Raw genomic sequence first — 24206 nt, forward strand, 5'->3', positions numbered from 1 at the left:
AGCCGACTATTGGGATTTGGGTATATATAGAACATCAGGATGGGCTTCCTCCCTCTCTCTCCGCCCATCTGTCTCTGTGGTTTTATAAAGGGTCCTGATGGGTTGAGTGAGACAGGTTTCCACTGCTGCAATAAAAGCCTTTCATTAAATCCTGAAGTGCATCTTGTATTAAATCGGCACTAAAAAAATAATATAGCAATGAAATATACAGCAACTGGCATTATTATTTCAATGTGATAAATGCTTAGATGTGGTGAATCAACTTTGTGTACTCTCTTTGCTTCTATGTTAATCTCTATTATTATTTTGCTTTGCATATAAAACCTAAACAATTAGAATCCAGCCTGAGGTATAACGAGTGCTCGGCTTACCCAGGTGACACACACGGATAAAAAGCTTTTCTTGTTTGTATCTCAGCCCTTTCAAGTTGTGTGAATTTCGAAGAATAGACCAGCTTGGATGAAACTTTAATGAGGTTGTGAAGCGGCGGAGGAGAGGATATACAGTTGATAAGAAGAACAAATGGTGCTGGAGATAATACAACAAAGTGCTACAGCAACTTTACATATTTTAAATAATGCAATAGAGAGAAAAAAATGTGATTTTAAACCTCAGGCAGATGCGCTGTATGTGTGTGTATTGCAACTGTGTTTAGATTATCATGTGTACAGGGAGAATATTTATATACAGAAGGGTCTAGTATGGGAGTTATTCCAAACAAGGGGTACTTATACTTCTGCAGATGTCATTGGGTACAAAGAAAAATCATGTAGTAGCTCAGCTATTTTGGCCTTTGTTTGGGTTTAGGAGAAAAATAGGCCGACTGTTGTGTCCCCTCACGTCGCCTCTATCTTGGCCGATAAGTCGCACTTGAACACACCGCAAAGACTACAGCTGACAGCCAGTTAGCGTGGACGTTCTGCGCCTGTTTGAGAGGAATTAACTCTCCACACCAGCAGGCACCGGTAGTCTGTATTCGTCATTCAAAAAGGGAAACCGGAAGACCGAGGACGGCGGATATACAAGCCGTTGTTATGATAGGGACATGAAACAAAGCGGCGTTTGCCGACCATTTTCCCACCACTCTCACTCCCCACTTAGCCTCATGCCATATCGTTGTGGAAATATCAGTGTAATGGAATGATCACATGAGATGAAGATGAAAAATGAGAAGAGCTTTCTGTTTGTGTCGTCTTGACTTTACTCGTTGGCTTGCTTTCCTCACTTCCTTTTCTCTTCTTGTTCACTTATTTGTTTAAGCTGAACAGCCAATCAGAGTGATTTTTCTCACTGACGAGCTCTGCCGCCGATTCAATATGCTGAATCGGCTGAAAAACCTCTGACACGGGCAGACTAGAGCCGATGGTGTGGGACACACCGCAAAAACTAGGTCGACAGACGCCCAACGACGGCCCCAAACTGTCTCTCTGTCTGTCTTTGGGCTGATCTTTAATTACTAATAACCAATAAGATAGCTATGATAGGCCAACTAAACAAACCTCATGCCTGTAGAGCTTAATAGACTGTGGGGGTACATCAGACTAAAAGGTCAAGATCCACTGCTCAACAACATCTGTCCATATTTCATGGAAAGTAAAAGCTAAAGAGAGAAAGGGGGCACTGCGGAAGTAGTCCGCACGACTCAATGAGTAACACTTCCAAGGCCCCAGATGTACAACTTAAGTATTGTGAGTACGATGCAGGATGTTCCTGATCAAGAACATCCACGTTCAGTTGACTTTCCGTGGATAAATAAACGTTAATAAGAAAATAAGATTAGAGATATAAAGGCAAGAGAGCTTGAGGCCCCAGATGTTGGTTCCCTTTCTGATCTCTCAGAGCTCCCCATGTCTGGCTGTCATTAGTGCTCCCTGGGGAGGAGGGGGTCACTGTCCAGGTTTCCCAGGAGCCCCGAGACAGATGAGAAAGGACCGACTTGCTGTCCTGATTCAAGTTCTCCAGGAGGAACAGAGGGGTAGAAATTGAATTTCTTCTGCTGGTGTCAAAGGGCAACACACCCACAATAATAATTACATACATCCAACCAAAATGCTCCACGAAGTCAAGGGTAGCGACTCGAAGTTAGAGATATCTGAGGCTTTCAGAAACACATTTGCTGGGGGTCTATCTGTAGAAACCCAACCATACCCACGGGGGCAATGGCTGTGATCCAATCAGGTCTCACGTTAAGGTGCCCTTTTATAGTTTCCCAGCATAATTTTTCAATATCCCTCTGAAAATAGCCGTCCATTGTTGCAGAGTCATCACAGCACCCGTTTGTACAGAATAACCTGAGTAAAACGGTCGATACGGAGCACGGATCAAACCCGAACAGTCTGGAGCAAAGATGGCTATAGATAGAAAGCTGTTTATGAGGTGTTTGTTGTGTTTTTCTCTCCGTCAGCAGCATCGTGTACAGAGTATAGTGGCAAGTGTGAGGCGAGAGGGATGCTACATCACTCTTCATACTGTAGTGAAGGCTTTTACTGTTCTGTCTGAATGGTGTTCTACACATACGCTATGGCACTAGATAAATAATGCAGCCTAATGCTACTGTATGGAGCAGCAGACAGCAGCAGTACATGAAGTACCAGTCTGTCTCTGCCACCCAACAGCCCCCACCCCACACACACACACACACACAGTATAAAACACACAACTCTGAATGGATGGATGGCACATGATGTCAGATGATGATGAGTCATAAATCAGCAAACCAATTCTCTCTCTCAGTCTGCCTCGGTCTTTTCATATTTGTGCATCTCTAGTTATAGACTTCTGATAGTCACAATTTGTGATAAACAGCATCTACCTGCAGCACAATTATACTGATTCACACTGCAAGCCTCACCTTTATTTATAGCTGGTATTGTTATGCAGGAAAGGAAGCTGGTGGAGTTCCCCTGTGTGAACCGTATTAGTCATCAACTAGACCCATTTAAGACAGTATAATACTCTGTAAACTACCTGTAAGGAGTACCTATACCCAAAAACATCTATAGTTTCATATCAGTACTCATATCACCACACATTACACAAGATCTTTCTTTTATCTACAGCTGCCTGTTACCTTTGGAACTCCATAAAATGACTGCTAACTTGTCTATATCTACTATTTTCTTGCAATAACTAGTTTAAACAGATGGAAAAGGAGTCGTTCCCTCCACCACTTTACTCCAGATGGAAATGTCTCAACAACTATTGGATGGATTGCCATGAAACATGGTACAGACATTTATGGTCCCCTCAGGATGAATTGTAATAAATGTGTTGATCCCCCGACTTCCTGTATGCCATCCATCATCACATCGGCATTTCATTGTGTCCATAAACTTTGGTTTATGCCTGTAAAGCGAATGACAATCATCTTTAAGCTTTGCTTTGTGTTTAGTGCTAATTAGCAAATGTTGACATGCTAACACGCTAACCTAAGGTGGTGAACATAGCAAACATTATACATGCTAAAAACATCATTTTGTTGTACATCAGAGTCGCACATCAATTGTGATTTATTGTAGGCATGGACAGGTGGTGGGTCAGGTTTAGGCTGGCACAATCAATGCTGTTTTTGATCTAAACAGAAAATATGTACCATGTGTACCACGTATTGTCACCATACACTATATTTACTAAACATGGAGCTACCCTATAACTGACAAGAATTAACACAATGTACATTCATTCTAACTTAAAGAGATTGTTTAGGTTTTTTATAGTGGGATTGTATGAGGTACTTATCCATAGTCAGTGTATTACCTACAGTAAATGAAGGTCGGCACGCCCCCAGTTTGGAAAATCAGACAGGAGTACCGGCATGGAAGCAAAGCAATGTACAGCTGTGGACGGGGCCGGCAGCAAAACGTATTTTAGCTACCTAAAAAAAACTAAAAATCAGTTTAAGTGTACACTATATTTAGAATATTTTCGCAGGTTTACCTTGCCATGAGACAGCTACTGTATACAGTCTATTTGTCCGACAGGGAACTGAAGCCATTGCCTATTTTACCTAGTTCGTATTCACCAAAGTCATACAATAGCACAAACAAATTACCAATTGAGGCAGCGGTAGACCAGCAACCCCCGTGTTCAGCAAGGTAGAATTACAGTTTTTTTCAATGGAGTTGCTTTGGTTCTGTGCCGTAACTCCTGTCTGCTTCTCCAAACTGGAGGCGTGCTGACCGTCATCTACTGTAGGGAATACACTGACTATGTGTAAGTACCTCATACAACCCCACTTCAAAACACGCCAACTATCCCTTTAACAGAAATAACTCAAGCATCACCAAGAACAAAGACACATTTTCAACATTTAGAGAGCGCAGGGTTCAGCTGCAGGTAATGCAAAGGGCTCACACCTGAACTCGTTCCCATATATATAAGTTGTGATCAAACCATGCTCCTCACACTTTCTGTTCCTCCCTTCCAGACTACTATTTATACTACATTGTTATACTACAACAATTCAACTCATTTTATAAGGCAACAAGATATTTTCTTATAAATGAATTGGATATTAGTATCAAGAAGCTGTTTATGTTGATATATTTATAGTATTGAAGTTGTGCTCTTTATAGTTTGGAATTCGGACCCACGCTTCCAAGTTTAATTTAGTAAATTCACACATGAATTTTAGAAGCTGTGATGATGACAACAGGGTAAATGTAACCTAACATAAAAGAGGACTTTAAAGATAGCAGCTGACAGCTACTCACATAAATTGATTTGGCGAAGAGCCCTGTTGACCAGCTTTGTCTCTCTGGAATTTAACCAGGTTTTAAATCCCACCACTGACACCGTTACCATACTGTGTATTCACATATTCACCCTCTTCTCCAGTGGGATTACGCAGACGTGACTGAATTAGACTCTGTGGGATCAGGACTTGTTATCTCATTTGCTCGACATATTCACAGGCAGGCTCGAGAGACAGAGACTCCAGTCAGAGGCCAAGGACTCCGACAGAAAAAAAAGTGAAGATTTTTGTCACTTTCCATCACAAATTAAATATAATAAGAAAAACGTGTCACAATGTGTGAAGATCTTAGTCTGGGAACATTTTGTTAAAATACATAAACAGCTACATGTCATTCACTCCAACCTCTACATATAGAAAATCAGTTTATCTGAAGTATTCTCCAGACTGAGGATCATTATCCATCAACATCCGTTAACATTAATACTAGGGCTGTCAAATATTTAATTGCGATTAATCGCATGATTGTCTATAGTTAATCGCAAATTAATCACACATTTTCTGTGGTACATCTGTTCGAACTGTACCTTAAAGGGAGATTTGTCAAGTATTTAATACTCTTATCAACATGGGAGTGGACAAATATGCTGCTTTATGCAAATGTATGTATATAGTTATTATTGGAAATCAATTAACAACATAAAATCATGACAAATATTGTCCAGAAACCCTCACAGGTACTGCATTTAGCATTAAAAATATGTTCAAATCATAACATGGCAAACTCAAGCCCAACAGGCAACAACAGCTGTCAGTGTGTCAGTGTGCTGACTTGACTATGACTTTCCCAAAACTGCATGTGATTATCATAAAGTGGGCATGTCTGTAAAGGGGAGACTCGTGGGTACCCATAGAACCCATTTACATTCACATATCTTGAGGTCAGAGGTCAAGGGTCCCTTTTGAAAATGGACAGTTTTTTGCTCGCCAAAATGTAGAGTAAGTTTTGAGCATTATTTAACCTCCTACCTTCAATCTCGCTTTGAAACGGAGCCCACTACCACCTAAAAATCGCAAGTTATGTTAATGCGTTAGAGAAATTAGCGGCATTAAAATTAATTTACGTTAACCCGTTATTATCGTGTGACAGCCCTAACTAATACATAAAATTACGAAATAAGTATGAATTTAGAGTGCCAGATTACGTGCAGCTAAATTGGATACTGAAGGCTGATAAAATATGGTTCCTCAGTCCAATAACCTGGCATTAACCTTAAAATAAATGACTTTGCAGTCCAATATAACAGCCTTTTAACTTAAAAAATGATTCAATAAGTAGAGGCCTTGTTCCCATTCTGTTATATAAAATGAGCTTTGTTCAGTTTCAACCTTGGCTCTCAGTGATTAGCTCCCATTGATCTGACCAAATGGCTCTGTGACCCACCTAGCATAAAATGTGTTTGGAGGGAGGCCTGGCGTGTGACAAAGTACAATACTGAGCCTAAATTAGGTTTCCCACCGGCAGCCAATTTAAAGCTCCGAAATGACTTACAGTAAATGTTTTTGAGGGTCACGACCCGACACGACCGGTCTATCCTGAGAGGCATTACGTTTTTTTTTTCTATGGTTCGTAATGACCTACATATTGCCTCGACTGCCTCAAAGTGACATTGCGCTAAGCTGGTTTTGTAGTAGACACTTTGGCCAAAACTGTACTCGGAAATGAAGCAGCTCAGGAGAGCAGTATCATTACGGAGATTTAGACGGCTGCAGGCAGTCGGGTGTATTTCATTGAGCCCATCTGGCCTGTTTGAAAGCGTTGCTGAGTCTAAGAGAGGCAGTCAGGCGGTAGAATAGAGAGGGTGATGGATGGGGTGATGGATGCAGCGGGAGGGGGAGAAGATGAGAGTGCAGATTTGGGGGGGAAAAAAGAAGCTCTTTTCCGGCAGAGTTGAATCTCAGGCTTGGCTGCGGCACACTGCTCTGCCTGTTTTCATACCAAGCACTCGGCTCTGGCTCCTAACCAGCTTTCGACCAACCAAATGCCTCTGAACCCACCCGCACGCTCTCTTTCTCCTCCTGACGTTTTGGCTCACCCCTCTCTCCCCCCTCTTCATCTTTCTGACTCTCATTCACTACCTCCTTCCTTTGGCTCACTTTTTTACCATTTTTCTTCACCTTCACTCTCTTTTTCTCCACCTAACCCCAGTAGGCCCTTTTTTTTCCATCCTTCCGGTAGTACATAGGGGTGTGGGATCGAGCCAGAGCCTCCAGGTTTCCATAGTGATACTTTGTATCCTGATGTCATTAGTATTGACGGTGTGCAGCTAGGCCAAGCTGTCCTGGCACAGGGGCTGTTTTACTGTTTACCCCAAACTTAAACCATTCAGACTTGTGTGTGTGCATGTGTGTGACATCACAATTAAGTCTTAAACCTGCAGTAGGCAGAATTTTTTTGGCATCATTGGGCAAAATTTTCTAATAACCTTTCAGCATATTGTATTTCAAGTGCTCTGAGAGAAAACTAGACTTCTGCACCTCCTCATGGCTCTGTTTTCAGGCTTTAAAATCTATCGTTCCTATTGGCTCTGCTCCGGCTGGTGGGCGGCGCTTGGTATATCCTCAACTGATCTCAGCATTGCAAAAACTTTCTAATTTTACAGCTAAACAGTAGAAAGATGTTTCTGAAAACATTTGAGGTGAGAAATAGGCATTACAGTAACAGAATATTGATTCATATTTGATCAGCGCTGCCTAGTTTGACCGTTGAGTGATTGACAGCTGCTCAGAGACGGTAATGCTCCAGCTCGGCTCTGATTGGTTGTTTTCCTCCGGTCTGTGAAATCTTGCATATGCCATTAGGAGCACCGGAGGACACAGAGACACATGATTTTTTTCAGATTACCTGTCTCATGCACTACTGTCAGGATATAGTGACCGTTTTATAAAAATAACTTTTTTTTAAATCATATTTGCTCCATTTCTACCCACTGCAGCTTTAATTATCTCTATTTTACATGAATAAATAAGCAACAGGTAAAAAAAAGTGGTTCATTTGTGACTGTCTGATGAAAAAGCTCTCAGTGTGAAGTGCTGTGGTGCAGTTCCAGGAGCTGGATGTGCACCAGCAGGGAGAGAGAGGCTTGGCAAGGTGGAAATGGCTGTTTCATGAAGAAACATCCCCCGTCTGCTCGCTCACTGTATGATTACTGAAGCGTGTCTGTAGAGCACAACTCCCAGTCCCGACTCCCCGTCTCGCTCCTCGCTGCTTCACCGGCTCGTCCGTCTAAGGAGACGGGCGCCTCCTTAGCACCACTCCCCTTGGAAACGCGTATGTGTTTATCTGCTCGCTCGTGTGCCCACGTGCATGACCTCACACGTCCGTGGTGAATAATACTCGAATCACGGGGCTGCTCCCACGTCTCCGCCTCCCACAGATTGTTGAGCTCAGAGCTCTCCTGCAGGCCCTCGGCTGGCAGGTTGCGGCCTCTGTGTTGCCAGAGTAATTAGTTCTGCTCGGTGTCTTAGGCCAGGGGTGGACAAAATATGGATCCCATATTGATGCTGTCACATCACATGCAGGCAGAGCACATCTACATTGCTCACTGCAGGACACATGCACAAACATGTTTCCACATACACAAATAAGACCCTCCTCCTTCATGGATGATGTAATGGCTAAAGATTGTTCAGGGATGCAGAAAAAAACTTCCAGCATTGATTGAAATGTGAACTGAGCCTTCACGAATAGTTTATTTTTGGGGACATGCCATTAGAGAGAGAGCAGATACTGTGTTACAGCTGATATTTGTTTATCACAGATAAATCAGTATATGTCTGGCAGATATGTACAAATGGAATTACAGCACGTTAATGTTTTATAGGCTCCGTCTTTTATTTCAGTCCTTTTTCTTCATTTAAACATATTTTTTCTGTTTGTGTGTGTGAATTATTTATTTGTTTTGGGGCATCTTGTGCTGTTATTAGTGAGTCAACAGTAGAGAGCGAACAGGAAATGAAGGAGCGGGAGAGAGAAGGGGAGAGACATGCAACGAGGGTTCCCAAGGGTTGTTATTATTGTTCCTGCTGTCCATATTGGCAGCAAAGAGATTCCTTCCTGAGGTGATTTCAATGTAAGTGATGGGTCAAAGTTCACATGCAGGGCAAAAATTTACCCAAGAGTTCAGACAAAGCAAATATAGTGATTTTGCAGTCTTTTTAGTACAAAATTCCCTTTTTTGTGCTTCAACAGATTTTGCTAGTACCATAAAGAGGAGCTAGTCTACTTAAAAGACAGCAGCTTTGGAAGATACCACTTCATTTGACTAACTCAGACTGCTGAAGCCTCATATTAACTTCAGCTGAACTTCAACACAGACGTAGGACTGTGGATATTTCCCGCTTCACTTACATTGTAATTGCATTAGGAAAGGATCTCTTTACAGCCAGCATGAACAAGAGGAACAATTACAGTCAACAAAGACTCGTTCATTTTAAATATGGGCATGTGGAAACTAGAATTCCCGCCTCGTGATTTTATGCCTCCACCAACCAGTCAAGTTGCAGTTTATATCCATGTCTGTCCAAAATGTCATCACTTCATCCTTTTATCCTGTTAGATATTTGTGTGAAATTGTCATAATTAGCATATGAATTATTGAGTTATGGCCAAAAAAATGTGTTTTTGTGAGATCACAGTGGCCTTGACCTTTGACCACCAAAATCGAATCAGTTCATCTTTGTGCCAAATTTGAAAAAAATCCCTCAAAGTGTAGATATCGTGTTCACGAGACGGAACGGACGGACGTATGGATGGACGTACGGACGGACAACCCAAAAACATAACACCACAGCCAAGGCTGTCGCCGGCGCAGAGGCATAAAAATGTGGACCTTTAATTCCCAAGGCCACCAAGGCACCCCAAGTTCAGTCATCTTTGATAACAAAGTCTCTCGATCAAATAAAGATTGTCCCTCAGTACATATCTTTGTCCCATCGCTTAAATAACCAAAATTAAGGGATCCTTGTTAGGTGTTACAATTAGGGCTGTCAAAGTTAACGCGATAATAATGCGTAATGCAAAAAACTGTCATGGCCATTTTCAAAGGGATCCCTTGACCTCTGACCTCAAGATATGTGAATGTAAATGGGTTCTATGGGTACCCACGAGTCTCCCCTTTACACACATGCCCACTTTATGATAATCACATGCAGTTTTGGGCAAGTCATAGTCAAGTCAGCACACTGACACACTGACAGCTGTTGTTGTTTGTTGGGCTGCAGTTTACCATGTTATGATTTGAGCATATTTTTTATGTCAATATTTGTCAGTGTTTTGTGTTAATTGATTTCCAATAAAACATATATACATACATTTGCATAAAGCAGCATATTTGTCCACTGTCATGCTGATAAGAGCATTAAATACTTGACAAATCTCCCTTTAAGGTACATTTTGAACAGATAAAATATGTGTGATTGATTTGCGATTAACTGTGGATCATGCCATTAATCGCGATTAAATATTTTAATCGATTGACAGCCCTCGTTACGATGGCATACAATATTTTGTTATCAGCTCCTCTAATATTGCATTGTCCATACTGGTATCTGCCTCAAAAGCCCAGTGTTAATGGAGCTCTATACTTTGCATTGCCTTTGATTAGATTGATATATTACCTGGAGTATAGCCAATGTACGCCTAACCATTAAATCTAATTGTAATCTAATCCCAACAAAGACAGGAACCATTATAGCTTGTGAATGGTACTGTAAGTTTGGCAGGCTGACAACTAGCTCTTGGAAATCATGCAAAGGCTGAGGTTAATGCATGTGTTTAATGTATCTTATACAGTATGTTGATGGTATTATTACCCAGGTTTCAACATGTAATATTTCATTTTGCCAGATGGTGGTGCTCTAAGATCAGCTCTACTAATGCTGAAGGGAGGTTGCTCATGCCAATACGCTCAATACAATCTCCTCTAAATGTATGTATGCTGTATAATACCATTTAAAGCATAGATAGATAGATTTACTTTATAATGCAGATGATATGAGAAGACATTAGATCCCATTAGATATTAAGAGTTTGTAATGCATATATTATTTCATTGTTTCACCTGTGTATCATTTCTCAAAGTGTTTTTGACAGACCGCCAGCACGATAAACAGACAGATGGACAAACCACTTTTGCCAGCCAGTCTCCTCGCACACCGCTATGTCAGAAAGGGCGAGTCCCTGAGGCTACTCTACAGCAGAGATCCCTCATGCCAGATCAATGCATTGAGCAATAAAAAGTTAAGCCCCGCTCAAATGAGGAACTGGCCGGGTGAGCCAATCGACATGTTCCTATTAAAACAAGTGGCAAGAATTTATCATCGCAGTGGTAGGGCCTGATCCCACCTTAAGCTCTTCTTCAAATGTGTGTGTGTGTGTGTCTAGTTGAATAGCGTGGATGGACAGCTTGCCACCCTGTGGGCACCGCAGACTACAGTCTATCTGTGATCCACGCTGGCAGCTGCTCTGCCAAATGGGATTTTCCTGGAGATTACAGCCTCTAAGTGTGACACGCTCGCATGTGTTTGTCTTTGTTGTTGACGGAGTGCGTGTGAGGAGGACTATTGTAATAAAGCTGTGTAGGTTTTTTTTTTGTGTGTGTTTTAGTGTGTGTGTGTGTGGGGGGGGTCTTCCTTGAGCCGAGGTGCACGGAGAACATGTCGTGTTGTCACAAGGGGCTGGTTGGAACATGACTGAACTCTCTCTGGCGAGCTGTACGCAGAAAAAGGGGAGGGGACGTGTTCAGATGTGGGGTCAGGACCACACTGGTACTGTTCTTATTAGCAACATTAACCCTTGTTGAATAGACCGTATCTATCTTGAGCCTGGTGAAGGACAGGGTGATTTTGGTGAAGGACAGTTTGTCAACTGTTCAATCTTTAAGTGTTGTAGTGAATTGTATTGGAAAGCAATGGTCATGGTTTATGACCAAAATACCTGCAAAACTAATGACATCAGCCTCATCTGTGTAGTGCTAATTAGCAAATGTTAGCATGCTATCACACTAAACTATGGTGGTGAACATAATATACATGATGGCTGTATTCGAAACCGCATACTGCATACTACTCAGGAGCGCAGTATGCAATATGGAGTACATACTGCATACTGCGTTCCTGAGTAGTATGCAGTATGTGACAGTTAAAGTGATGTATTTAGCAGTATGCTAGACGAGGCTTAAGCCTTTAAACCAGCTCTTGAAGCACAGGACAAAAAAACTAACTTGTGCCACTATTACAATATTATCAAAAAATACAACTTTGATTTTGTTGTTTATGTTATGCTTGTTTACTTTATAAGATACTGCAGGTTTAAACTATTTATTCTGACAGCTCATAAAGAAGTCCGACAAACAGGATCATCAACGAGGAGAGACGGGAAATATAAAACATTCATCCACAACATTTACTTTACTCAAACTGCTTTTTCAGTTACAGCAAAAGGACTGATCTCCCTCCAGATATTAGAGAAATGTTAAAAAAGTGTCATGTTGTCTCAGCAGGAATCTCTCTGCCCCGTCAGAAGCTGCTCTTTCCCTCGCCACTCTGCTGCTCTGCAGCCGCTCTGTGAGCGTCACTGGCCGGCTCTCCAGCGAGCTACGCCCGCGGGCGATTGTGGAGCTTTTTAACTCGAAAAAAGGCAAATAAACACAGTTTCCTGTAAATTTATAATGGACATCTGTGTTGTAATATTTAAACAAACTATCCGTCAACAAGGAAATAAAAGCCTCTTGTCTACGAGACCGGAGTGAGCTCCAGCAGCTCATAGCGGTCTCTGAGCGTGACTACCCGGCTTGCTGGCAGCGACCCGGGCAGGCAATAGCTGGCTGTCACGGTATTCTGTGGAGCTTCTAAACTCCGACAACGGTGGAACAAATGTTCGATTCGCCATCTAACTTCGTAAAACTGCCGATATTAATAATCTACACAGTTGATTTCTCGCCTCAAAAACTTTCAGAAGTGAATTTAGTGTTGAAATGGCTACAAAAAACGTAAAAAAACGAGTTTTTGTACCCGTAGCCTGTGCTGTTCCGGCGCTTTGCATTGTGGGATACAGTAGGCGAGATAGACTGGTCCGATGCATACTGGAGAATTTTTCCAAATCAGTACGTCATCCGGGTATTTTTGGCATACATACATTTGCTTTTGTTCGCATACTGCATACTACATACTACATTTTGGCCAAATCAGTACGTACTACTAGTATAGTATGCGGTTTCGAATACAGCCGATATCTGTTAAAACATTAGCATGTTACCATTTAATTGTGAGCATGTTAGCATGTTGAGATTAGCATTTAGCTCAAAGTACTGCTATGCCTAAGTACAAGCCCAAAGAGCCGCTATAGAGTGCTGCAGGAATGAGCCCTAAAACCCAGAAATGAGTTAGCATTTTAGCACTTCCGGTTCCCTCGTCTTGAAGACAATGTTTTTTTTTAATGGGTTTTTAGTTAGATGCCTGAAATAAGGTCGGTGGTTAACACAAGCTGAAGAGATTTTAACGTTTGTTCTACGACATAAAATACATCAATAAATACCCCACTCGTGAATTTTGAAGCTTTTACGTGTCTTAAAAAAGGCGGTTGCTAACAAGTGGCTAAATTAGACTACAAAACGTCATCACGCCGACTTGTCCACCTTTACAGCCTCGTTGTGTATACTCACGCTCATGCGACCGTGGTGTAGTTCGTTTATAGCCTATCGTTAGCTTTTTACTTCTACCGATGGCATTCACACTTCAAAAATCATAAAAGTGTTGTTCATTTGTAAAAGTTATCTTGCTGAACAAAACCTGTCAGTACCATAAATGTTTGTTTGCCACAGAGCTTTTTTTATGCAATAATCCAAAACCCAATGGAAACATCCCATCGGCTTTTTGTCGAGGGGCGATGCTAACTTCCTGGTTGGCCTACAAAAATACGTCATTCCTGGGGCACTCTATGGCTGTCGACTCTTTGCGTTGTTGCTTAAATAAGTGACTTAAAATGATGTTGCCAGATAATAATATATACATACATAATACATTTAAAAAAAAAAAATCTGCATTCTCCATGGAGTAATATGGCATGTATACCAAATACTAAATATTTAAAGGGGAAATTGATAAAATAGTTAAAATTGATTCTCAGTGATTTCTGACAGTAAATACCGACATCTACAAACAAAGACAATGTCAAGTTTTACCAAGCCTCATTATTTGAATTGATAATGTGACTTTTGGAATTGGTCCATTGACACTGATGGTGACATTTAATGAGTTTTAGTTTGAGATATGACAATTACATTTGTTTTATTTAAATGTTGTGCTCATAGCTAGATGGAAAATCTCTCTTACAATATCATAGGAGTGTTTTCCATTATTTTATTCATTGTTCATTAGTCTATAAAGCAGCTCCAGGATTGGTCACTAGGTGACATCATCATACATTTTTTCTCTCTGACTTCAAATGATATATTATAAAATACCAGATAGGAATTTCCTTTTTATGGGTGGATTGTCCCTTTAACCCACTTTCCGTTTGCCTCAGCGTCTGCTCTGTGAAGAGCTGTCCGCGGTCCTGAACATAAGCTGTGCATGGATCCCTGGTCATGTATGGGGAGGTGGCTTTGTAGTCACTCACTAACCTGCTTAACCTACTTTCTACTTGCCGGTCTTTCATCTGTCCACAGAGAGGAAAGTGCTGTAGGATAAATATAGCATGCTTAACAACACGCACAGTGTCCTTTCCGGGCAGCACGGATGGCACCGTGCTTTGTTGTGTTTCTGTATCCCTACCCTTAATGCATCACTGATCATTTCCCTTAATGAAATCCAGCTTCGCTTCGAACATGAACTCCTCATGTTCGGCCCATTAACCCAACTGGTAGAAAACGTGTTGGGACGCGCTTGAACCTTCATTGAGATGAATATGACCAAAATAATGACATTTTAAGATCTTAATTGTCCAATTATGTAGACAGCTGTTGTGCTGCATTGCAATGCCAGTTCAATTGCAGTTTCCTAGCAACCGGAGAGGTACAATGCAATGATTTTCTGTTAAGTGGCATCATTTCCTCTCAGCGAGGCTAGACTGTATATTCACAGAACAAATCCGCAATATGTGCATGCTTCTTCATGCAGGCTTCTTTTTTTATGATGCTTATAAATATAAGAAAAAACCCAGCAGAAACAATTGAAAGTGTGTATGTGTGTGTGTTTTATGATAGGGTACCTGCTTATGTAGACATCCATATGGGTCATGTGTGCATCTGTACACCCTCGAGGTGTGTCAACGTCTATGAAATAGCTGCGCTCCTGCAAAACAAAATCATTTCAGTTGATTAATGTTCACCCAGAACGCTCCGTCCTGAGCTAATCATTGTACATGCGTTCTTTTCAATTAATTCATTATCAAGGGAGGTAGAGAGAGGGGGGGAGGCTGGGGGAGGGGAAAGGAGAGTCAGGGGGAAACAGAAAATCCAATCCTGCTGGTCTGAAGTCTCGGAGCAATGGAGCATTAGTCTCATCCTGATGTAATTGGAATGACACCAAGAGTAAAGCCCGCTGATTTAGGGACAGCCTCTAGGCTTGATTTAATGCCCTCTACCAAAACTATGCATCCATCTTTTTATCTTTCTCTCCTTCCCTCTCCCAGGCCCTCTTGTTCTCATCCGCGTTCCTCCCCCACCCTGCCTTGCGCTCTCTTCATTCACCAGCTACTGCCATGCATCTCCATCTGTACTCTATTAACAGAACAGTAGCTGCATTTTATAATATTTAAAGCCAGAAGGTCATAAACTCCCGCAGAGCGTGTATTTTTTCAGCAATTTACTCACTCCGTATGGCATTTACACACTTGAATGGACGTGTTTTACTCTCGAAGAGGTTATGTTTTATTACTGAATAAATATCTCCAGAGAAGAGAGCGCAAAGAAAAGGGCAGTTTAAGCAGGTGTATCCAGGCCAGGGTGCTGCGTCCCCGGGGTTTGCTGCTGCTCAGTCCCCTGACAGATGGACGGCCAGGGCAATCCTATTACCCCCGTGTGTTTAGCTCCTCTTAATGCCAGGGTGGGTTGCATGGCTAATGGGAGCCAATGAATGTTTGGAGGGAGAGTCTCATGCTACTGAATGATTTGTTTAATAACTTTGAGGAGATCTAAAAGCAGTGAGCAGTCAGTGAAAATTAGAACCATGACGACTTTGTAGCTCAGCTAGTGCACTCTGATGCAGCTCGCCTCTCACTGAGGGATGTCATATTAAATCAGCTCAGCCACTAAATAGGCTTTACTGTATATATTTCACATGGTGATTTCGTCAACCCTTGTCCAGCAAAGATGAAGAAAGTGATTTTTTAAAAGTCCCATCACTAGCTTCGACCCTCTGGGCTCAAATTGCGTTGAAATGACTTTTTCATAAAAAGTATTATAGAGCATGTATCACAGCACAGTATCACATCACTCACATGCCAAATAACGGCATTTATGAATACCCTAAACTGTCCTGAGGATAATAATATATGTCATGCCTGATTGAGACATTTCATGACTATACAATAAAGCTGGAAATAAAGGGAGCAAAACACAGTCTCAGGTTGAATCTTAAAGATGCAGTGTGTAGGATTTGGCAGCATCTAGCAGTGAGGTTGCAGATTGCAACCAGCTGAAACTTCTCCCTTGTGCCAAGCGTACAGGAGAACTGCGGTGGCCGACGCAAAACGCGAAAACGTGAATTGCCCTATCTAGAGCCATTGTTTGGTTTTAATATTAATATTTTATTCTATTTCTGCAAATAGATCCCCCTAAATGCAACACACTGTACCTTTAACACTTCACCCTCAAACATAGGGTTGGGCACTATGACTGTATATCCCATGAGATACTATAGATTTGTCTACAGTCCACAGATTTACATTGTGGCAGCTATTCATTTTAATCTCTGTATAAATCAATTAGCAGGAATGCTTTATGACAATATAAATAATTTATCCATGCTAGTGGCTCTATGGATGGCAGTATTGGTTGGTTGGTTGGTCAATCCACCACTTTGGTCCAGACTGAAATATTTCAACAACTATTAAATGGATTGGCATGAAATTATTTCCAAACGTTCATGGTCCCCAGAGGATGAATCCTAGTGGATTTTCCTCTAGCGCCACCATGAGGTTGACATTTTTGGCTTTTATTGAAATATCTTGGCAACTATTGAATTGATTTCCGTGAAATTTGGTACACACACCCATGTCTCCCTCAGGATGAATTGTAATAACTTTGCTGATCAGCGAATGTCAGCATGATAACACGCTAAGATGGTGAACATGTTAAACATTATACCTGCTGAAGATTAGTATGCTAGCATCGTCATTGTGAGCATTTTGCTCATAGCACCGCTGTGTCTAAGTATAGCCCACACAGAGCCACTACCATGGCTGTAGACTCATTATATATACTGTATATATATAATTTTTTTTACATAAAAGCATTGATAGGTTTTAATTCTTTATTCTGTCATTTTGTCTTAACATTCAGACAAAATCATTTCCATATCACAAAACAGATATTGGGCAATCTTAGTAGCATATCTTGTGTTCAAAGGTATTTGATACAATTTCATGGACTTCATCAAATCTTCATTTATCTTCAAGGCATTACAAATGTGATTATTTAACTGTTTAGAAGGAAACCAACTTACAATTGAATCACTGTCTACCAGTCAATTAAATTTACTGCACAATGATACATTTTCCACTTTTAGTTGTTCCGTTATTTATACTTTATCCATCTAAAAATATGATTAACAATATGGGTCTTAAATAGATGTTGTATTGATTTATCTTAATCTCATATTTCTTGGATTAACTGGATGAAATAATCAATATCTTACCCTATTTAAATCTGACATTATCCAGTGATCAATATAACATTGACTGCAATCTTGAGCTATGAGGCAATTGCAGTGAAGGTGGAGTAACTGCAGCTGTTGTGTGGTCAAATATCTATACTGATGTGTACATGTGTGTGCATGTATGCTGCTTGGTATGCAGACGGCGTCTTTTGCCGCCTGTAGCCCTACGACGGCATCCCCAGGTCAAGCAATTACCACACATCAAGGAAAGCAATTGGGCATGACTAAAATCGTCGGCATGTGATCGCGTCCCTATGTTTGGGCTGCCGGAGCCTAATTTAACCCACTTTGTCCATACGATCGAGGAGAATTGAGGACACGCTCTCCAATTCTGGTGGCCCCCCGAGCATTTCCTGCAAGCCTGACGCGCAGCAGCTGGGCGGTAGACGCGCCGTCACCGGCCTCTTACCCAGCGGAGTGGGAGATGGGGTGTAATGAGCGAGAGAAGTGAGGTAGCAGAGGAGAACAAGTAGAGGAAGGGAGAATTCAATGAGCTATGGGGGTGCAGAAACTTGAGGCCTTCTGAGTAAAGGATCTCAGACTACGCGTGTATCGATCTGGGATCACTTGCAAGGTCACGCGCCTGCATCAATTTAAGAGCCAGACTGGTTTCCAGTCAGGGTTGTTGCTCTGAGATGCTTTCCACTGGCATAGGAGCCAGTGTGGTCACATTCGGATTTAGTAGGAAAGAGGGGGGAGAGACGTAGAAGGGGAGAGGAGATTGGCATATATGCAGAGGGATTGAGACAGAGGCAGGGAGGGAGATGGTGGATGTTATTAGAGAGGCAGCATTGATCCCAGGCTCTGGCTCCGAGCAGCATTCGCCACTTATTCCCTCATTATACAGTCAAATATCTCGGTGCCTTTAACTGCCACCTCTGCCCTTCATCTGTCTGTCTCTGCGCCTTACAGTTCCCCCCCCTCGCCTCCCAACAAAATCTGACAAACCTGAACCTCTCATCCACGCGGCTTCACTCTACTAAATCCATTGTTTCACCGATTCCATTTCAATTTCATTCGGTCTTGCCGCTCAGCTGTAACTTAGCCGAAAGTCTTTTTGCGGAAGAGGAACGCCGTGGTGTTTCTTTTGTCCTCGTACAGCCTGTTTAAATATTGATAGAGATGGGAAGCACCGCTGACCGCTCAGTCAGATCCGAGAGGGTCAAGGATGGCGGAGTTTCTCTGCGGATTTCATTAAACGAGCAGAGGACTGTAAATATGGAAGCATGCGAATCAGAGGCCCTTGCAGAGCAGCAACCTTCATTATCCCCCCGCATGGATAACGCCCTGTAATGTATTCCGATGGAGATGGAGGTTGGAGGGTGATGGGGTGTAAAATAGCATGGTGTAGGAAGGCCCTGTTTTTTCTGCCACGAGCAGCCTGCCACCATCACAGCCAGATACCCATTAGTGCAGGAGCAGAGGATTGGATGTGCAAATGGTCCCATGGATTAGAGAGATAATGCATTTAGGAGAGGGGGCTCCACAATATCTTTATTGCCACTGCTGCTGTGTGTCTGTATGTGTGTGTGTGTGTGTGTGTGTGTGGAGGCTCATGCAGGGGAGATACCCAGTCCCTTTGTGGAGCCTGGGAGATTTAGGGTAAAGTGAGTAGATAAGGGCAGGGATGCACTGCGAGGACAGACACACTCATCATCAAAGCTTACGGTTTGGGCAGAAGAAGGCTCGTTGTGTGTGGTGTTATTAAAAACCTCAGCGTGGAAATGAGATCTTTCCAGAAAGAGGCGCAGACGGGCGGCCCTACTAATCTAATTAATCAGCGTCTGGGATTTTTCATTTCGTCCCTCCAGTCCTCTCCCTTTCTCTCTCTCCTTTGTGCCCCGATTTCTCTGAATCTGAACTTCACGCCCCACAGCTCAAGTGTTTTGGGCCGAGAAATGTGCCATGTCATGCGCTTCCTATAAAGCCTCTGTTGTTGTCTCTTTTCTTCGTGAATAGCTCTGCTCATAAGGGAAGCACAGGCTCACAATCTGCTGTGTGGCGATGTGTGGATGCCTCTGCAGCAGCAGCAGCAGCAGGATGGAGATGGAGTGATGGTGATGGGGATGCAGGATGTGGCTTAAAGGGGACATATCGTGCTCATTTTCAGGTTTATGCTTGTATTTTGGGTTTCTACTAGAACATGTTTACATGCTTTAATGTTCAAAAAACACATTATTTTCCTCATACTGTCTGTCTGAATATACCTGTATTCATGCTCTGTCTGAAACGCTCCGTTTTAGCGCATTTCAACGGAATGGCGACGAAATTGCGTTGCTAGGAAACAGCTTGGGTCCATGTTTACATCCTGTCAGCTGATGTCATTCACATCCACTGCAACAGGAAATAAACTGGGACACATTTAGTATGTTCAAGTTTAAAACTGTGTTTGTGACATCACAAACAGACAGAAATCCTGATGGCTTGTTTCAAACGCACAGTTTCTGAATACAGGCTGTGTGTATTTCTCCATGGATTGAGTGCTTTGATACTTTCACAGTATTTATATATCATTTAAACCTGCTTTATAATATAAAAGACATGAAAATCTCACTTTTTACAATATGGGACCTTTAAGAGGCAACCTGCTATACCAGGCCATAAGGCAGCTGTTGGCTTTACACACACACACTGAACCTTGTAGGTGGCCATCAAGCTGCTAGAGAGAGCAGAATATGTGAACTCTGTGTTGGTGGTGGTGAGCATCACATTTTTTGCTGCTTGTAGGTTGTTTTTTTTTAAAGAGCCAGCCCAGAGGCATGCATGGGAGGGGCCCTGCCTTGCTGAAGCACAGCAGCAGCAGGATGGAGATGGAGATGGAGATGGAGGGATGGTGATAGTGATGGGGATGCAGGATGTGGCTTAAGAGGCAACCTGCTACACAGGCCATAAGGCAGCTGTCGGCTTTACACACACACACACACTGAACCTTGTAGGTGGCCATCAAGCTGCTAGAGAGGGCAGAATATGTGAACTCTGTGTTGGTGGTGGTGAGCATCACATATTTTGCTGCTTGTGTTTTTTTTTTTTTTTTTTTTTAAAGAGCCAGCCCAGAGGCATGCATGGGAGGGGCCCTGCTTTGCTCAAGCACAGCAGCAGCAGCAGCAGTAGCAGCACAGCACAGCACAGTGGGTAACTCCAGCTCTGCTCTGCTCTGCACAGTGAGTCAGCTGAGTGAATGAATGAATGAGGGAGAGAGGAGAGAGGAGGAGAGTCTGCAGGGTTTTGGATACAGAAAAGGCGAAGGTGCTACTTCTGGGGATGCTCGGAGAGGCTGACATGGAAACAGTGAAGTGATCGGAGCAAAAAAAGCGTGTTGACGCATAATCCCGCCCGCCCCGCTGGCACTGGGAGGAGGCAAATCCAGCCTGTCTGTCTCCAAACTCCTCCAATCCTCCACTAGAGATTTACGCGCTGCTGCTGCTGCTGCAGGTTCCTTCAAGAAGACATTGCATTTTTTTTTTACCAGCAGCTCTACAGACTCATCATCTCCGTGGTGATTTCATATTTTTGTGGAGATAACATATGTCTCTGAAGAAAGAGGACCTATCATAATTAAATCCCACTGTTGGAATCACTGCGTCGTTGGACGTTTTGGATGCGCCCTGAGGTGTGGACATCATCTCCATCATCTCCATCACCACTATTTGATCGCGTTATTGCGTTGATTAACACCGGGAGATCTGGAGTCATGACAGGCCCCCCGCTGGTCCTCTCACAGCCCGCCGCCTGCTGACGGTACCGGGCAGGATGGGAGCAGGTCTGCCGCGTTCAGGATCCCGAACCAGCCGATTTATCAATGGAGGAGGAGAGTGACACCCGCAAAATCAACAACAGCTTCCTTCGCGACCACAACTATGCAACCGAAGGTATTTAAACCCGATGATGATGATGATGATGATGGAGAGGGGAAAAAGAGAGAGATGTTTTAATGACCTGAGGCTGTATAGCTAGAGGGATGCTCATATCATAGCAGAAACATAAGTCACTGCATAGGAGGACTAAACAGAAAATAACTATTAAGCAAATATTTAATAAATGGCCATGGGTGATCAACATAAATCTATAATATTAGGCTTTATAGTGATGCTGTTTGGCCCATAAAAGTGCGTTAATGCTATTTAATCACCTCAGACACTATAAGCAGGCTATTAAAGGAATATTCCTGTCATAAACATGGAGCTTGGAGCGTGTGGTGTCAATAGCACTGCATAGGAGGATTAAAAAGAAGCAGAAAAATAACTATTAAGCAAATATTTCATAAATAAAAAATGTATAAATGTGATAAAAAATGTTATAAAATATAATATAATACAATATAATAATATGAAATAAATAAAATAAATGTGATAAAAAATAAATCTTTATTATTAGGCTTTATAGTGATGCTGTTTGGCCCATAGATTAATGCTATTTAAAGTGCATTTAATCACCTCAGACACTATAAGCAGGCTATTAAAGGAACATTCCTATCATAAACATGGAGCTTATAGCTGTGTGGTGTCAATAGCAGATGATGATGATGAGGTGGTTTTCCCATCATGCCTGCTATTTCAGGATGATCATCCTGATAGAGGGCTTTAATCTGTATGGACTGTATAGGCAGTAATGGAATAAAGCCTCCATGTACAGCTGCTTCAGCATCTCCAGGCTGTAGAGAATAAACATGATGCAGTTCAAATTGATCAATTATTGATGGAAAAATTTATTTATCTCATTCTTTGTTCACTTGTTGAAGTAATTAAGGTGCCCTAGTTTTAAAATGCAGTACACTGAAATATGTGTTTCTTGCTCTCTCTTACACATTCAATGCATTTTTTTTTACTGTACATGCTCATAACTGGAGCTTTGAACAAAAGCTGTTTTCTGCAGCCCAAAATGCTGCTCCTGCACATGTGTGCATTTCCTCCTCATTGACCACACATCAGCCCCTTGATGATCAGCCTGTTAACTATAATTGATGCGAAATAGTCCCCTCATGTTCCACCAATCAGCTCCACAAGCTGCTCAGATCACTGATCAACATTAAACATTGATTTACAGGTAAAAAAGCTCCATCATTAATCTCATTACCACCTCGGTCCCCATTCACTGATTATAATTACTTTATTTTATTATGCAGATTGAACGTTAACTGCTGTGCTGATATGAGTGAGATAATAAAAAAAACTGTGAATTGATCATATAAAAACATACTAAACTGTCATACTGTAGGGCTGTAATGTGATGCACGGTTGCCCCTATGAGTTAGCAATAGCACTTCCGGTTCCCTCGTCTGGAAGTCAATGTTTTTTTTTAATGGGTTTTTAGTTAGATGCCTGGAATCAGGTCTGTGGTTAACACAAACTTAAGAGATTTAACGTTTTGTTCTACGATATAAAATACGTCAGTAAATATCCCACTCGTGAATTTTGAAGCTTTTACGCGTCTTAAAAAAGGCGTTTGCTAACAAGTGGCTATATTAGACTACAAACTATCATCATCGTCCGCCTTTACAGCCTCGTTGTTTATACTCGCATTCATGCAAGCGCGTTGCTGTTCGTTTATAGCCCAACGTTAGCTTTTTACTTCTGGCGATTGCATTCATGCTTCAAAAATCATAAAAGTGGTGTTCATTTGTGGAGATTATCTTACAGAACAAAACGTGTAAGTATCATAAACGTGTGTTTGCCACGGAGCTTTTTTTCTGCAATAATTCAAAACCCAGTGGACAAATCTCATTGGCTTTATGTCGAGGGAACCCAGGGTGATGCTAACTTCCTGGTTGGCCTACAAAATACGTCATCCTTCACCACTCTACATCAAATAACACATTGATATATATATATATATATATTTTTTTTTTTTACAAGATTTCAATCAATTTCTATGTGTATATGTGGATGTATATTTTTTTCTCATTAATTATACATTTTTTAACAAATAATTGTTTTTTTAGGTATTATATAGATATTTGGAATAAGTACAGTTAGTGGTCTTGTTCAGATTGAACACAGATTTATTTGCAGTGCAGTCAGTTTTAATAATAGTCTCTGCAGCACTATAGGGCATCCTTTAATTCTTTCACACCAGACTCATTTCACCACCCACTTTGCCATGTGGCTTGAAAATTGAAAATCTAACAAAAAAGAAACATATTTAAATTTAAAATATGACGGAGTATCCCATAATATAACATGTTTTCACAAGTTCTCTACATGATTTGATAGAATAGAATAGATAGAGGGATATGGAGGGTATGTGTGGCTGCAGGGTGGGTCAGAGCCACCCAGCTCAGGTTACTGAGGCCACTGCAGGTTGGAGGAGAGACAAAGTCAAAGCTCAGTGAGTCTCATTTCTCCCAGTTTCTCCTGCTGCTTTCCTCAATCATTTAAATATGAGAGGGCATCATCATTTGCTCCGCTCCTGCACTAACAGATGATTCCCTGTCACTGCTAAACATACAGTCACGGATTCAGAGCGAGAAGAAGAGATGTGGGGGTGTGATGGATATCTTTGTTTGATGTGTGCGCTGAGATGAAAAACAGTAGGGGATCCAGCTTCTTCCCGTCTCTCTCTGTCTCACTCTTTCATT

General features: G+C 41.9%; 1 protein-coding gene across 2 annotated transcripts in view; it reads left to right on the forward strand.

Annotated features, from left to right (window-relative positions):
- ppp2r2ba (protein phosphatase 2, regulatory subunit B, beta a) overlaps positions 1-24206 on the forward strand; it is a 55725-nt gene that overhangs the window by 10007 nt on the left and 21512 nt on the right. The window contains exon 1 of one of the 2 annotated variants that reach the window (XM_037780539.1): positions 20757-21501. The exons of the other annotated variant lie outside the window; for it this stretch is intronic. Coding sequence (XP_037636467.1) covers positions 21432-21501 — 70 coding nt within the window. The 5' untranslated portion in view covers positions 20757-21431. Of the gene's footprint in view, positions 1-20756; positions 21502-24206 lie in introns of those variants that run through there. 2 annotated transcript variants of the gene reach the window in all.

Source organism: Sebastes umbrosus, chromosome 9 (assembly GCF_015220745.1).
Source record: "Sebastes umbrosus isolate fSebUmb1 chromosome 9, fSebUmb1.pri, whole genome shotgun sequence".
NCBI lineage: Eukaryota > Metazoa > Chordata > Actinopteri > Perciformes > Sebastidae > Sebastes > Sebastes umbrosus.